The 17,298-nt window shown below is 34.8% G+C and overlaps 1 protein-coding gene across 2 annotated transcripts; it reads left to right on the top strand.

Annotated features, from left to right (window-relative positions):
* The first annotated feature begins 3,681 nt into the window (after positions 1–3,681).
* KLRF2 (killer cell lectin like receptor F2) lies at positions 3,682–17,270 on the top strand. 2 transcript variants are annotated; one of them, XM_082738361.1, is made up of 6 exons: positions 3,715–3,844; positions 7,415–7,513; positions 10,780–10,833; positions 14,355–14,503; positions 14,759–14,874; positions 17,129–17,270. In XM_082738361.1, exons 1-6 carry the CDS (start codon positions 3,775–3,777, stop codon positions 17,244–17,246), a joined length of 606 nt encoding a protein of 201 aa, XP_082594487.1. In that variant the 5' UTR covers positions 3,715–3,774; the 3' UTR covers positions 17,247–17,270. The 2 variants fall into 2 exon arrangements, with proteins under 2 accessions (XP_082594488.1, XP_082594487.1); XM_082738362.1 differs by lacking the exon at positions 7,415–7,513 and having other exon boundaries at positions 3,682–3,844.
* The last annotated feature ends 28 nt before the right edge of the window (positions 17,271–17,298 follow it).

Genomic DNA, 17,298 nt, shown 5'->3' on the forward strand with positions numbered 1-17,298 from the left:
AGCCAAACGTCCTCATATATATATATATATATTTAATTTTAAGCTAATTTTTCTGTTTTTGTGGGTGTGTTCATGGAGGATGAGCACAAAGGATCTGGGTAGACTTTGACTCCACCAAGTGACCACTAGAAAAGTCCAGGCCATAAATGATGCAGTCTTGAGATAGCTAACATCTGTTGTAACTCAGAGTGGTGTTAATGGAAACAAGAGAGACTTGGGTCTGGATCTTGGTTCTGTTTTCTCAAGGGAGATTTGTATAACTTCTATAAGTGGCAACTTTTGATTTTGTTGCTAGTAATTAATAGCACTGTCAAAAATTACTGATTTGAAGAGATAAAGGAAAAAAGATACAGTAAGAAAAGACAGGTAATTGGGACTGATGGCAAACATTTCTAATTTAATAATATTTGGGAAAAATCATGGTTAAAAGTAATATAAAATAGGTGAAGTTTTCATTAGAGGAAAAAATTGGAAAAATTGCTAGTGAAGGTAAAACTATGTTATAGTTTAACAGCATTTTAAGAATATAGTAGTGTGGGTCAACCTGGGTGGTAGAGTTGGTTAAGCCTCTAACTCTTGGTTTCAGCTCCAGTTTGATTTCAGTGTTATGAGATCGAGCCCCACATCTGGCTCCATACTCAGTGCAGAGTTTGCTTAGGTTTCATTCTCCCTCTCTCTCTGCCTCCCCCATGCCCGCCCCCCACCCCACACCCTGTGCTCCCTTGCTCTTGGTTTCTAAAATAAATAAACCTTTTAAAAAATAATATTAAAATAAAAATATAGTAGTGAATAAATATTAAGTTTGTCTGCATTTTTCAGACCTTCATGAATTTAATGAAAAGTTTGGTGTCAAAAATCTGAAAACAATGGACATAATTACTTGCATGTTTAGTATTAAATGTCTTGAAATGGCTGTCCTTGGATCTGATCGGGGCAGCCAATCTTAGAAGGTGAATCACATGAATAGGATAGAGGATGGTCCTTATAAAGTGGAGGAGAGAGCAGGATCTTAACAAGAAAACACAGATGAAGACTAGTGCTTATAAGTTATGCTACGCAGTTTGTATTCATTAAAAGAACTGATAAAAGGCCATAAGAAGCTGAATAAGTTTACCAAAGATTTGTCTGGATGAAGAAAGGAAAATAGATAAGGGGGACCCCTGAAGACTCATATGGAGGTCATTGAAATATTAGAAGCTTGAGATGGGAGTACCTTGTTAATTGATAATTAATGGATAAGGCTACTGAGGTGGAGAGAAGTAAATGGATTGGACAGACATTTCAGGAGCAAAATCTATGGGACTTGGTGCTTACTTGAAGAAGGGGCAAAGGACAGGAACAAAACTGTTTTCACAATTGGTTGGATAGTGGTGAAATACAGTGCAGTAGGAAACACTGAATAGGAAGAAAATCATGCATTCAATTTTAGAATACTTTGTTTGAGCCATTGTGATACTATGAAATCAGTTGGGTGTATTGTTTGGAGCTCAAATGACATTTCAGTGACGAGCTTTAGAGGTAGTTGAAAAATAGATACTAATTTAGGTCGTGGTTATGAATAAGAGTTTTACTGAGAAGAAAGTGAAATGAAGAGAGGAAATTATTTAGGATTATAGGAAATCTAACATTAAATAGGTAGTGAAAGGAAGATAAATCTGCTTTAAAAAAGCTATCAGAGAAGATAAAGAAATATCAGAGGAATGTGGTATTACAAAATTGAGGTGAAGACTTTCAAAAAGAAGGGAAATTTTTTCTCAAAAGTTTAATAATTCTGAGTATCTTATAAGCTACAGGCTGAAATATATGTACTGCAATTAACATCTGGGAAGTCAAGGATGATTTAAATGAGTTATTTTTCTTCAAAATGACCCTAGCAGATTAGTGCAGGCTAAGACTGGAGGAAGATGAAATTTGCTTTATTATAAGGCCCCTGAAACAAGGGTAACTACATGTCAAACTTGTACAGAGGAAAAACAGGAGAGTAAATCAGCAGATCAGATGATCTTAGGCAAGATTAGAGGAAGTCGAAATATAGGCTATTAATTTTGGCCACAACTATATAAAAGATTTTAATTTAATGTGGGATTCATTGTTAAAACATATTAATTGAGCATACATCAAGTATATTTAAAACTATTCACTAAACTCTGTTTTTTAAGTGTATGGTGCAAGTATTTGTATATTTATCATTTGGTAATGATTCTTAAAGTGAAGATTACTGGACCATACTCCAAACCTGACTATGTAAGTCAGAGTTCTCTAGAAAAACAGAACTAGTAAGATGATGATAAATAGGTAGATAGATGATAGATTCATTATAAGGAATTGGCTTATGCGATTATAGAGTCTAGCAAATCAAAAAATCTGCAGGATGGACTGGCACTTTTGATACCCTGGAAAGCTGATATTTCAGTTTGAGTTTATTTTATTTTAATTTTATTTATTTGAGGGAAAGAGTGAGCGAGAGAGAGAAAGCACAAGTGGGTGGAGAGAGAGAGAAGCAGAGTCCCTGCTGAGCAGGACCCTGGGATCATGAACTGACCTGAAGGAAGACGCTTAACAGACTGAGCCACCCAGGTGCCCCCAACAGTTTTTTAAGCCATCTGCTGTAGAACCAGGAAAAGCCAATATTGCAGATGAAGCAGGGAAAACACAATGGACTAATGGAGAATTTCTTGCTCAGAGGAGGCCAGTTTTTTTTTTTTAATTTAAATTCAATTAATTAACATGTAATGTGTTATTCATTTCAGAGACAGAGTTCAGTGCTTCATCAGTTAGTTGCATACAACACCCAGTGCTCGTTATGTCATGTGCCTCGTTATGTCATGTGCCCTCCTTAATGTCCATCACCCAGTTACCCCATCCCCCATCCTCCTTCCTCTTCAGCAACCCTGTTTGTTTCCTAGAGTTAAGAGTCTCTTAGGAGGCCAGTCTTTGTTCTAGTCAGTGCTTCGACTGATTGCGTGAGTTCCACTAATATCATGGAGTGATTTGTTTTCCTCAAAGTCTACTGGTTTAAATATGAACTTCATCCAAAACCATCATCACAAAAATGGTCAAAATATTTGACCAAATATTTGGGCACCCTGTAACTCAGGCAAGTCAATACATAAAAATAACTACCACACTTACAGAAGGAAAAAAATCTCTCTGCCAGGAATTTTTCTGAAAAAAAATTCTTGAAAAGTTACTATGTTCATAGTGACTCTTGCTCTCACCAATTTGAAACTTACTATTATTTTCTTGTTTTGCCTCATACAAGCATTTTTCTCTAGACTCTATTAGTCAGACATGCCCCCAAATAGCAAAATGGGCATTTAAATTTTTTTAGTTTAAAATTTTTATTCTTAGCTAGCTAGACACTGTTCTCTCATTTGTTTGGCATGTATTTGGCTTATTTAATTTTCTTCTTTTAATAGAATATAAAGGACATGAGCGTAGAAAGTATTTTTATCTTTTTCACTATTATGTTCTTAAATACACTGCAGGTAGCTGACTGGTACATGATAAATGCACAATAAATATCTGTTGAAGAAATAGAATAATATGGCCACCTTTACCTCGAGGATACAGAAGTTTAGCCAGAAATTAACATGGCTATATATTTGTATTTTACCAATGCATCCTGTGTGGTTTTAACTGCCCATATCTGAGTAAATTTTGAGTATTTTTGGACTTCCTTTCAGCTTTTGGTACATTATGCCTTGGAGAAATACCTAAGGCTAACACTATTCTCCATTTTCTTTATACTGTTTTCTGGGTAATATCACATAGATGGAAAATGAAGATGGCTATATGGTATTGGATTACAGGAATATTTTAAAATCCAGACAGAGGCCTAAAGGTAGGAATATTATCTTCCTTCATTCTGACTCCAGCTTGAAATTGCATTACTCTCTTGAGAAGATTATTATCTTTGAATATTTAAAAGAGTTAAAATTAACTACATTCTGGGACTTTAAAAAATTCATACATTGTCTAAGATAGGTTATTTAGACTCACAAAAACTTGAAAAATGCAGTATTTTTGCAGCCACGTGAAATGCTAATACAATGATGTGTAATCCCCTCAATATTATAGCATAAGAAAAAAAGTGTAACTTTCAAGTAAAAGGTCAAAAATAGTATTTTAAAAGAGATTATTCATCTTATAAAATACAAGATTTTTAGGAGCGATTATTTGGGAATGATATTGACATGAAGATACCTGCCACACAGGGAAGGTAAAAATATGCTAACGGTGGGAGTAGCAGTGGTTCTAGAGTATTCTACAGCATAAAAATCATTTTCATGTATACAGATTGTATTTTTTATTCTTCACAAAAGATCCATATGATTGGCAGAATAGTCTATTGGAAATGAGAGAAGGACAAACTAAAACTAATCTTCACTACTTAGAGCTGCTGCTATATTTGTGTTTATACACAAATATAGACACTGCTATATTTTATCTGTGTTTGTGTGTTTTCAGATCTGTCCCAGGTTCTGTAGAAATGTTTAATCAACAATAATATACTGATGTCTAAATTCACTCTGTCTGCAATAAATTTGTAAAGCAATCCTGTTGAAATAGCCATGATCTGAGCTGGGATGACATGGGCCAGGAATCTGAAATTGCTGATCACAGATCGCAGCTCTGCCATCTGGACTCTTGCTGAACCTCTTCATGTACTATTTGTTTCCAAATATCAAGAAGCAAACACACCTTTTTTAATTAGTAACTTAGACTGATGTAGTAAAAAGCTGACCATTGGAGTCGAAGTGGCTAAATTGTATTCTAAGCCCTGCAGACGAAATGGGTGGCCTTGCGGAAATCTTTTTTTCTTCTTAAATCTCATAATTTTTACTTATAATAAAGCCAACCTCACTTGTGGTTGTTTATGTAGATGTTAAACTAAATTATTAATGACTTTTTCTGTGATTTCTAAACCACCTTATAATAAAGTGAATAAAAATATATAAAGTCTGAGTATATGTACGTAAAATATGAAGTAAACATCCATTTAAATTATGAGAGAAAGAAGGACAGGACTAGAAACATGAATTAGGCCTGCAACTAAGCAAAAAGTATGTAATTCAGCATGTTCGTGCTTGTTATAAATTTGTTTCTAAGCTTCTCTGTTTTGATGAGTAAGGGAAACATAGCCAGTTTTTCAGCTGCATCAAAGTTGCATCCATGCTTAAGACAAATATGAATTAATCTTGACACTGAATCCAAAAAGAAAATCTTCCCATTAGAAAGCAGATATAGATAATCCAATGGTGATCTTGCAGGAGTTATAACAGGTTTCACAGAGTGACTTCTTAATATTACTTCATTTAGGCCAATAGCAATTTCAGAATTGCCCAGGGCAATGCACTCCACGTACACAGCTCTCTGTTCACTTGACTTTATATATATATGCATATTTTGGTTTATATTAAAAATTACTGATTTTTAATTTATAGCTATAATATTATTTTGGAATGAGTTTAACATTTCCCTTTCTAGCAAATATGGAACCAGCAAACTGCAGATCTGTATGCCTAGGTTTGGTGTCCCTCATAAAACTGCAGAAATGTATTTTGAGGATTATCAGCTAAAGTGGAGGTCTTTTCACTTCTGCTTAAGCAGAAGGAATACCTATAGGCAAGGCAAAAAAAAAAAAAAAGCAAAACTTATTTTGGATTTATTCTGTAATACAGACAATTGGTTGGTAAATTTCTTTTCTTTTCTTTTTTTTTTTTTTAGAAGGTATGTTTTTTTTTTTTTTTTAAGATTTTATTTATTTATTTGACAGAGAGAGATCACAGTAGGAGAGAGGAAGGGAAGACATCACAGAGAGAGGAAGGGAAGCAGGCCCCCTGCTGAGCAGAGAGCCCGATGTGGGACTCGATCCCAGGACCCTGAGATCATGACCCGAGCCGAAGGCAGCGGCTTTAACCCACTGAGCCACCCAGGCGCCCCTGGTTGGTAAATTTCAAAGGCTTTACTACATACGGGACATTCTATGAGTGTGTACTATACATAAAATCAGATGCATTAAGACCATAAAATGAGGGACGCCTGGGTGGCTCAGTTGGTTAAGCAGCTGCCTTCGGCTCAGGTCATGATCCCAGTGTCCTGGGATCGAGTCCCACATCGTGTTCCTTGCTCAGCTGGGAGCCTGCTTCTCCCTCTGCCTCTGCCTGCCACTCTGTCTGCCTGTGCTCACTTTCTCTGACAAAAACAAAACAAAACAAAACAAAAAACAAAAACAAAAACAAAAAAACAAACAAAAAGAACAAAAACAAAAATAAACTATAAAATGAAAGTAAAACAAACACATGAAAACAGCACTTCTTATTATGACTTAGAAGATAAATTATTTGTGAAATGCATAACCAAGGTTTGATATTAAGAGCTTGTTTATTTATAAGCTAATAAAAACTAGGGAATAATTATCTGAATATCAGATTATTTGACTTTCTCTTTGGCCACCAGGATGACAAATTGGCTGGAATGGCTGGATTGTATCCAACTTATTAAAAAATGCTCAGATGTAGAAGCAAATACATACAATCGAAAGAGAAAAATAATATATTTATAGACCTGTTCAATGTCTTTGGATGCTTCCTGTTTCCTCCTCTGTGAGATCATTCCTGCCAACTCTGATCCAAGAAGAGTACTATGGCATAAATTCTATATAATTCTATATGAGCACCATTAATCAGAGATCTATGATACTTAGATTGACACTGATTCCTGTCCAAAAACTCAAGCCAGGAAAATACAATATATCATATATAAAAGTGAAATAACATGATGACTATTACCAGTTTAGTGATTGGTACATAATAGAACTTCGATAAATGTATTTTTCCTTCGTTAATTTCTAACAGTGGATCATTAAAATAAATAACACATATAACATATATGCACTTGGCAATGAACAATTCAAAAATAATGTTAGGTAAAACAATTCCATTTATCTAGAATTATTGTATGTAGAATTATTCTATATATTATACATTTATATAATATGTTTATATTATATAATATATAGTATTCTATAAAGACAATATAACATATATATTTCTATTATATTTTATATATTAATGTAAATACATATAATATATAACACTCTACATTATTCATAAAGTATTTACACTATATATAATACATATATAATTTAATATCATTTTTAAGTCATCAAAAACATCACCAAATAATTAACAAAGCAAGGCAATGACAATCCAACCCAACATATTAAATAACAGTAGCATCTCTTTAATTTTGGACTGTAACTGCATTGCATTTTCAAATTTTCAATTAGTCAAATTTTAGTGTCATATGAACATGATTATCTTTGTAATAAAAATAAACAGGGAAAATGTTTACGAAGTGAATACTCAAGTGAGCTCTAAAAGTCACCAAAAAATTCTCAATATTTCAGATTTCTCCCTGTATCCACGATATCATTGTCTTATGCTAGTATTTGGCTGTATTGGGTTCCTTATTTTCATGATCACACTGATTTGCCTGAACTTTTGGGGTAAGTATGGAGTTTTTATTTACTTTTGCACTTTTAGGACATAAATATTGATTTTTCCTTCTTCTTTTTAAAAAAAGATTTGTTTATTTCAGAGAGAGATAGAGAAAGAGAGCCTACGCACAAGTGGAGAGAGGGGCAAAGGGCTAGGAAGAAAGAGAATCTCAAACAGACTGCCCACTTAGTGGGAGCTTAAAGGGGACTTGATCTTGCCATTCTGAGATCACAACCTGAGCCAAAAGCAAGAGTTGGACTCCTAACCAACTGACCACACAGGCTCCCTGATTTTTAATTCTTCTTAATATTAAGATCAACTCCACATTGTGGTCCCAAATTGATAAATTAAACTGATCAGCTGTATATGTTATATTTAAAATTATTTGAAATTTAAGAAAAATTAAGAAACAATCAAATATAAAATTAACATTCATTCAACATCTTTTCTTAGGAAGAGGCTCCACTGAAAATTTGACTTATTTTATGAAACATTGGTCATACAGTTTTAGAAAAAGAGTATGTGTTCATTGGTACTATTTTCAGAGATAATGATTTACATGTAACAATGTAGTGGTTAAAAAATACAAAGGACCTGTTGGAAACCATTTTAATTGTACTTCTGCACCTTTCCCCCTCCCCCTGAAGTGATATTTATTGTACATAATCTATAGTTGTTCTTTTGGAAACAACTAGACCATTTCATGGATTTCTGTAATTTTCTGCTTTTCTCTTGAAAGAGTCATTCTTTAAAATGTAGGGCTAACATGGGTTCTGTTTTATATATAATACTGTCATGGAAACATAAACTCTGGTGGTCTTTGATGAGATCTAAAATAAATGAGTCCCAAGGCACTCTCTCTGAGGGAGACAAAGACCTAAAGGGTTTATTTTTGTATTGGGCAAGAAAAGTTTGTTTTTGTCTTTTTCCAATACACCAGGGGAAAATATCAGGTATTTCTAAGACTAAATAAATACTCTATTCAATGTAATTTTTCTGTACTTGGCACAGCATTTTGGCTGGGAAGTTGTCAACCAATCATATCCTTCGAATATGTTCAGCTTTTACTTGAAATCAAACTCTAATAATATGAAATTCTCCATCTATTTAACAGTCAATATTAGGTGACTAATATTAGTTTTCATGAATCCATCTAAGTAAGCAGTATTGTCTGTTAACCAGAAATTCTGGGAAGTTGAACATATCTAATAATTATTATGTATTTTTTAAAGCCCTTAAATTTCAGGACAAATGGCTTCTTGTTAGTCATTAAATATGGTATGTACAAGTTACCATTGGCCTCTTGTGACTCAGTTCTCTTTTCTGTAATACATAAGTCATAAAATAAATAATTGGTGCAATAATCATTGCTTTAGAGAAAGATGCTATTGAGAAGAAAACAATAAAATTTGACACATTGATGAAATATTAATAGAGACAATATTTTTTCCTAGTGATATTATTTTAACAAATTAGTAACAATTTCAATATTTGTGTTTCTATTAAGTTTGTGCTTACACTTTGACCAGTTTGAAAATATTTTCCATGTCTTCCAGTTCCAAACAAAATATTGACTATAAATGTTTACATTTGTTCTCTCCTAAGATTCTGGATTAGACCAGTAAAAGGTATCAAAATTAGAATAAGTTAATAAAAGCACAGAACATGGAAAGGCTAGAAAATTGGAAAGGAAATAAGCAGCAGAAGGGATAATGCTCTCAATCAATGAAGAGAATGGCACTGTAGAGAAAGTACAGCAACAGCACACTGCAAATGAAACTACTTCTCATGGCAAAACCAGGAAGGAGTCTTTTGTCAGGGAGGAGAGTATAGATTATAAGGAAAAATCTAAAGAAAAGTAATTAGCTGGAAGACCTTCTAAGGAATGCTCTTTTAGATTGTTGTCTTGACAATCGCTTACTCCACTCACATAGTAGCATTTAACACTATATCGTGCCAAAATAAAAAACAAAAACAAAAACAAATTCTTGTAAAACAATGACATACACAACTAGAACAAGGTAGGGCTCTTCACTTAGAGAGTGGTGGTTGGTGCAATAGGCATGTGCCCCCTTATTTTGGTTCTGGAGTGGGAGGGGGAAGTAATGTAGTGGTTTACTGCATAGCTTAGCTATTTCCTGTGGGTTTTTTTTTTTTTCTGTCTAAAAATTCACAGTAGCTAATAACATATCCTAGAGTGAGGAGAAAATTATCAAGAAAAAAAATCAATAAATATAAGAAATCTGAGACAAAACCACAAAATATTGTCCATCCCGAAAGATAATGTCTAATAAATTCCCAGAAGAATAGAATAGGAGGAAAAAGTAGATCTGAAATAATAATAATAATAATAATAATAATTTTCAAGGAGGAAAGAACAAACCCCAAACCATGAGTTTCCAGCTTAAACGAGCCTACCAAATTTAGAATAGGATATGTAAATAGATATAGATAGAAGACAGATAGATGGATAGCTGTAAATAGTAGATGATAGATAGATGATAGATAGATAATGAGGTTGAGAGAGAAATCCTTATCATATTTCAGGACACCAAGGGTAAAGATATGATCTTAAAAGTTTACATAAAGAATTAGTTTTCTCCCCAAAGAGAAACAAATTGGCATCTTTTTTTTTTTTTTGGCATCAGATTTTTAAATGTACATACAAGGACACCACTGTAGTAATGCCTTTAAACTTATAAGCAAATCTGAACTTAAGTTTAAGACAAGAGTAATCAAGTAATAAAAAATTTCCAAGCAATAAAACAGGCTTGTATGTGAGTGTGTGTGCTGATTTTAGATAGAATGAAGCTAGCACAAGAATGTAATAAAAAGGCATTTCAGGTTATCAGCTCTTCTACGTTCCTGGAAAGCAATGATTTCAGTCTATATGAAAAACAATCTATAAGTAATGCTGTAAGATGCTAAAGGAACTTGATATAGTAAAAAGGAGTTTGGGGTGGCAGGTCTCGACCAAAAAGAAATAACAATAATTTAAAAGTTCAGCTGGAAAAAGAAAATAGTATATAAAAAAGTTATACAGATGAAGTTTAAGAATGCACACAGTAGTTAGATTGTGATCAGTGACTAAAAGAGTAAAAGTAGATATGATAAAAGTGGCTAATTCTGGGGAAAGAGAAGAGTAGAAGCTGAGTATAAGAGAGAGACTTCAAATTGTTATTTGACTTTGTTTTGTGCTAGCATTTTTATCCTCGCATACCTAGATTGCTATTCATTTTCCAATGTTTCTCATTATATTTTTTCTTTACACTAGGTACAGATAAAAGAATGGATTTCTCCCAGAAAGTAAATATCAGCCGTCTAGCAGGTAAGGTTTGTTTTTGTTTGTAACATGCTGCCCTATGTTTGAATGAAGAGATTCCAAGTCATTAAACATGACTTTTCTAAACTTCCAAATAGGGATATAATACCCCAACTACAGAATATTTAATGTAGATTAAATCAATGGTGGTGGGGGCGCCTGGGTGGCTCAGTGGCTTAAAGCCTCTGCCTTCGGCTCAGGTCGTGATCCTGGGGTCGTGGGACCGAGCCCCGCATCAGGCTCTCTGCTGCTCATCAGGGAGCCTGCTTCCTTTCCTCTCTCTCTGCCTGCCTCTCTGCCTGCCTGTGATTTCTGTCAAAATAAATAAAATCTTTAAAAAAAAAATTGATGGTGGTGGTTAATTTTAATTTCAACTCAGCTAGGCCACACCCAGTACTCAGATATTTGAACAAATACTGGTCTAGATTTTGCTGTAAAATTAGGTTTTAGATGACATTTACATCAGTGGATTCTGAGTTGAGCAGACTACCTTCCATACTGTGGGTGGGCCTTGCCTGATCAACTGAAGGCCTTTAGAGAAAAATATACTAAGGTTCCCAAAGGAAGAGGGAATTGGGCCTTATACTGTATATAAGACTGCTCTTATACACAAACTGCAATATCACCTCTTCCCTGGGTCTCCAGCTTACCAGCCTGAAATGCACATTAGATAATAAAATAAAGTAAGTAGAGACTTATGTAAGTCTCTACATAAGTAGAGACTTATGTAATAAATCTCCACGTACCTTTCAAATCTCATCAGAATTTGTCAGTATATAATCAGTATTAATTATATCTCCCCCACATTACTCTCCCAAACCAGATTACATTAGCAATGATCAGATATCATGCCGTTTAACATCTAAATATATCTGCATGTAATTCTTACAGTTAAGGGCTCCTTTTGCTTAACACAAACACAACACCATTATATATCCTGTACTGGTTTTCTCTGAATGTGTAACAAATTACCACACACTTAGCAGTTTAAGATAATTATTTATTACCTCAAGTTTTCCATTGGTTGGGAGTTTGGGCACAGCTGAACTCGGTCTTCTATTCAGGGTATCATAGGCTATAATTTAGATGTTGACAAGATCACACATGTTTCTGAACCTGACATTCCTCTTGCAAGCTCATGTGGTGGTTGGTACAATTCAGCTACTTATAGTTGTAGGACTGAAGTCATTGATTCTTGCCGCCTGTTATCCAGGGCGACTCTAGTCTTACATAGGACCCCTGCATTTCCTTGCCATGTGTCACTCTTGTATATCCTCTCAAGACATGAAAGCCCAATTCTTAAAAGAAAATGGGAACTTTCTTTCTCTTTAAAAATGGCCTAGGCCCATTCTTAACATCTTGTATCTCATTAAATCAGGCCCACCAGGGGAATCTCTTCATTTATTCAAAATTGACTGACTTCACACCCTTCCCTAGTCTTCAAAATCTTATCTTGCCATCATGTATAATTTAATCATGGGAGTGATAGTCCATCATATTCGCAGGTCTGACTCACACCAAAAGAAAGGGGGTTTCACACACTTTCCGGATTTTTCTGCTCAGATGTCCATGGTGTCATTTAACATGTTCTTCTATCTTATAAAGTAGTTCTAAGGGGCGCCTGGGTGGCTCAGTTGGTTAAAGCCTCTGCTTTCGGCTTTGGTCATGATCCCAGTGTCTTGGGATCGAGCCCCACATCGGGCTCTCTGCTCAGCAGGGAGCCTGCTTCCCCCTCTCTCTCTCTGCCTCTCTGCCTACTTGTGATCTCTGTCAAATAAATAAATAAAATCTTTAAAAAAAATAAAGTAGTTTTAAAAACTAAATATGTTAGGTGCTTAGAAACTCACCCACTGTAGTGGGTGTGTGTTTGTTGTTGTTATTATATAAAGTATCTGAGACAGGAATGGGTACAAAGTGTTGCTTAATATATGTGTGTGTGTGTGTATGTGTGTGTGTTTTAAGATTTTATTTATTTATTTGTCACAGAGAGAGAGAGAGAGGGAAAGAGAACACAAGCAGGGGGAGCAGCAGGCAGAGGGAGAGCCAGGCTTTTTGCTTGGCAAGGAGCCCAATATGGGACTTGATTCTAGGACCTTGGGATCATGACCTGAGCCAAAGGCAAATCCTTAACTGACTGAGCCATCCAGGCATCCCCCTTGATAAATGTTTTATTCCATTTTCATCCCCCAGGATATTTCTTCTTATTTTTAAAAATGGCACTTGAACCTGAGTTCATACTAGTAACTCCTTTGGGCAATTAGTATCCACATTTTGCATCTTTTTTTTTTTTTTTGGTATTTTAATATATTACACTAATCAGTTAGGGAATTTTTAGTGTGTTTTGCAACTTTACAACTATACTTCATTGACCACTCTATCAATAGCCACATAAGGAGTCCGAATGACTCCTTCTCAAAAATAATACATAGCTCCTTTCAAATAATAAATTGAGAGGTATTATTTGAGGTTATCTTATACTTTTTAACACACAACTATGTACTGGTAGAACTGAGATTAGGCTTATCCTGAGTCTACAAGTATTTTGCAAAATTACCATTATTCAGGATTGGCAATGTTTGCCCAGCACAGAATGTATTAATGAGTTAAGAATATATATGAAGTTTTATATATTGAAAATTATTCCTTGATAGTCTTCTTCAGGTCATATGTACTGATGTTACTTTTATTTCCCATCTTACCTGGACATATTAATTCAATTTCCTAAAATAGATCTTTACAAATATTTAGGCTCATAAATAACAGACTAAAATATTAGCAATAAAAATATGGCATGCTTTAACTTATGGATATTTAATTCAATCATTCAACAATTAAAAACCATAATCAAAGTGCTATATGATTGGAAACTCAAAGATGAATATGACAGTCTCCTAACAACCTTCCAGTCTGGTAAAAGATAAGGAGATGTTCACATATGACCAGGACATGGGCAATATACACTTGTTGCTAAAGGACACTGAACTGTTATGAGTCTAGAGGCAACAGAAATTATGACCAGTTAAAGACTTTGTTTTTGAGATGGAAGTACAATTGAGCAGTAAAATTTAAGTTTAATTTAGATGAAGAAGAAGAAGGAAGGGAAGGCTATTCAAGTCTGAGACCATGTGAATGAAAAGCATAGGAGGATCAAAGTATCCAATGCAATAATGTAAGTAATGCTAATGGTAAGTAATCTCACAGAAATGAAATAGAGGTTGTAAGGACAACCCCAAGAAAAGGAATTAGGCCAGGCAGTAGAGAGATTTAAGCAGTAGGTTCTTACTTGTGTTAATTATAACTGATCAAAAATATTAAATATCTGTTTCCTTTAATTATGGGACTCAGAATTCACATGTTTTTTTCTCCCCAACTCCTCACCAAAAATCCTACCTCCATGCCAGAAATATACATATTAATGAGTTAATATCATTCCTGTTCTGCCAGTGGAGCAGCCTTTTCATCACATATGGTATTATTCACACTTTATTGATTGTAAAGTCCAATTTTTTTCCTACATTTTCCTTCAGGAAATAATTATTTGTGCCCAAAAGACTGGCTACTGAACCAAGAGAAATGCTACAAGTTTTCAATTTCTTCTAAAACTTGGAATGAGAGTCAACACGATTGTGCAAATCTACAGGCACATTTACCAGTGATCCAAACTCTGAATGAGCTGGTGAGGAATCAAATACAGGATCTAAGTACCAAGGAAGAATTGCTGGGTGCAATTCTAAGAAGTGTGGGTGGCTTAAGTATTGTTTTTGAACATTCATTAATCATAATGTAATTACCATTTTTTTTAAAACCTATTCATTATGAAAGAAATGGTTATTTACCATTCTATCAATGCCTGGCATACTGTCTTATTCTATAGAGGGCATGGAATTTTTAAAAAATAAATTAATAAATGAATATACCAATTCCTTGATAGGAGTTCATACAGAAGACTTTAAAACCTGGAAATCCTGGTTGGATTGGACTACATAGTACATCCCCAGGAAAACAATGGGTGTGGATAAACAAACACCTTTTTGTGGAACAAAATGAGTAAGTAGTTATTTGAGGGGGAAGAATGGCAGCTGTGATGTTGTTTTACTGATAGAAAGATATTTTTAATAAGCTTCCATGCTTTCTAGTCTTTTTATCTTTCTTCCTCCTTTCTTTTCTTTCTATCTGCCCCTTCTTTTCCTTCCCTATTTCTCTTTTTCAGAATTTTCTCTTTCTTTGTTTTCCTTCCTTATTCACTAATGATGAGAAGGAGGGCGAGAAAGTGCTCATACCTGGAGATTTTAATGGACAAGAAATGGTAACATCTTTATAATTTTTAAGTACACTCAGATCTCATTAAAATAATTTTCAGCAACTATATTCTATATAGGAAATGCAAAGATAAATTTCCCCTATAAATAAAAGCATCTGGATTGTGTAAAAACATCTCTTGAGCTAAACTCAAAAAGCATGAGTTTGAAATTTTGCCCTTAGAATATTCTCCTAAACTTGGGGCCCTGGGTCGCTCAGTCAGTTAAGCAGCCAACTCTTGATTCACCTCAGGTCATGATCTTGAAGTTGTGAGACTGAGCCCATGTTGGGCTTGGTGCTCAGTGGGAAGTCTGCTTGGGATTCTCTTCCACCCACTCCCTCTACCCCTCCCACCTCTCTCTTTCTCTGAAATTTATAAATATTTTTAAAAAGAATATTCTCCTACTAAATTTGTTGATATCAATTTCTTTATCTATGTGATAATAATAATGAAGCTTTCCTCACAATGTTCTTGTGTAAACAACATAAGGTAATACATGTAAGAGTGTTTTAAAATTCTTAGGGGTCACATACATTTACAGGTTCTCCTCTGTGTCCGTGTTTTCTTTAAACATCACTGGAGCACCTGACCTGTGGCAGGTTTAAAGCAAAGGCCATGGAATGATAGTCCATCTCAGTCTCGATATTTATCTGCTTCTAGATACTTCCATTCTCCAGATTTTATCATCTTTCATGCACATAAAACTAAAGTGTGAAGTGGTATTCATTCTTTGGCCCTACTTTGATAGCAATCTTGGGCAAAAATTAGTAAGGAACACCTAGGCTCCCCCCAACCTTTGGATATCCAACATATTGTTAAGGCAGATTATCTCTTTGAAAAAGCTTTCATTTGATTATTTTAGGAAAAAATGATATTGCAGCTGGTTGTAATAGTGTTTGGTTTTTATATTTAAATAGTAGTCAGCCTTCAGCTCAGGTCATGATCCCAGGGTCGTGGGATCAAGCCATGCATTGTGCTCCCTGCCTGCTTGGTGGGGATCCTGCTTCTCCCTCTCCTTCTAATCCTCCCCCTGCTGTGCTCTCTTGCTCTGTCAAATAAATAAATAAAATACTAAAAAAAAAAAAAATAGTAGTCAGCAACTGGAAAGAATAGTTAAAGGATAGCTCTCTCCAAAAATATTCTCTTCACATATTTTCCTCATCATGCTATTGAAGTTAATGAAGAATTTAAGTCATCTATATAGTTTTTTACTTTAACTTAAAAAAAATTGTCTCCCTGGGTTATTGCTTTGCAACTCTCATTAGTATATCTATTACTATGCAGTATTTACCAAAAACTTATATTTTAGAGGTGCCTGGGTGGTTTAGGAGATTGAGTATCTGACTCTTGGTTTCAGTTTAGGTCATAATCTCAGGGTCATGAGATGGATGTGTCCCCGCCCTCCATCAGGCTCTGCGCTGGGTATGGAGTCTGCTTAAGATTGCCCCTCTCTCTCTCTGCTCTCCTCTCTCTCCCTCTCTAAAAAAATTTAAACAGAGAGAAAACTTTAATTTTAATATCTAATCAACTTTTATAGAAAATTATTTTGCTGTGTGAAGAATGAATAGATGGGAAAAATAAAAACTGATACTGAAGTTCAGTCAGAAGTATGTGACCAAAGATAAGGGAGAGGCAGTAGCAGCCTGGGCCAATTAGTGAATGGATATAAGGACCAGTCTAGTATTCTAGGTAGAATACTAGAACTTGCTGATACATGCAATTCAAGGGTTGAGAGGGAAGGAAGAGACAGGGATGCTTCTAGTCTTCAGGCTGGAGCTTCTGTGGCAATCAATGTTCCTCAGATAAGAGAGACATTATGGGGGGAGGGTACGAAGGGCAAGCAAATCAAGTGTGCCCAAATGCAGTCATTTACAACAAAAGAAGAGTCTATTCTGGAACCTATGCAACATTTTGGTTGCTGAAGAATTACCTGCACAAGTTTGGCTGGAAACTTTAAGAAACATAAAATAAATGCTCTAATGTCTATACTTTATCTCCTAGTTTTCTCATGATTGGACCAACGGATCACGAGAGCTGTGCTGTCGTAACAGGAAAGCAGGTATATTCTGAAGACTGTAACTCCAAATTTAATGGCATTTGCCAAAGAGATGCTGTCTGAACAACGAAAACAAATCTGTGCATTTAAATAAAGATTTGGATTAAATTTATGT

The sequence above is a fragment of the Mustela nivalis genome (assembly GCF_964662115.1).
Source record: "Mustela nivalis genome assembly, chromosome: 7".
NCBI classification, from domain to species: Eukaryota; Metazoa; Chordata; class Mammalia; order Carnivora; family Mustelidae; genus Mustela; species Mustela nivalis.

Coding starts and splice junctions, on each gene's coding strand:
- KLRF2 (XM_082738361.1), top strand. CDS start 3,775: ATGGAAAATGAAGATGGCTATATGGTATTGGATTACAGGAATATTTTA. Junction 3,845..7,414: donor ATCCAGACAGAGGCCTAAAG/GTAGGAATATTA, acceptor TCAATATTTCAG/ATTTCTCCCTGTATCCACGA. Junction 14,504..14,758: donor TCCAAACTCTGAATGAGCTG/GTGAGGAATCAA, acceptor ATTCCTTGATAG/GAGTTCATACAGAAGACTTT.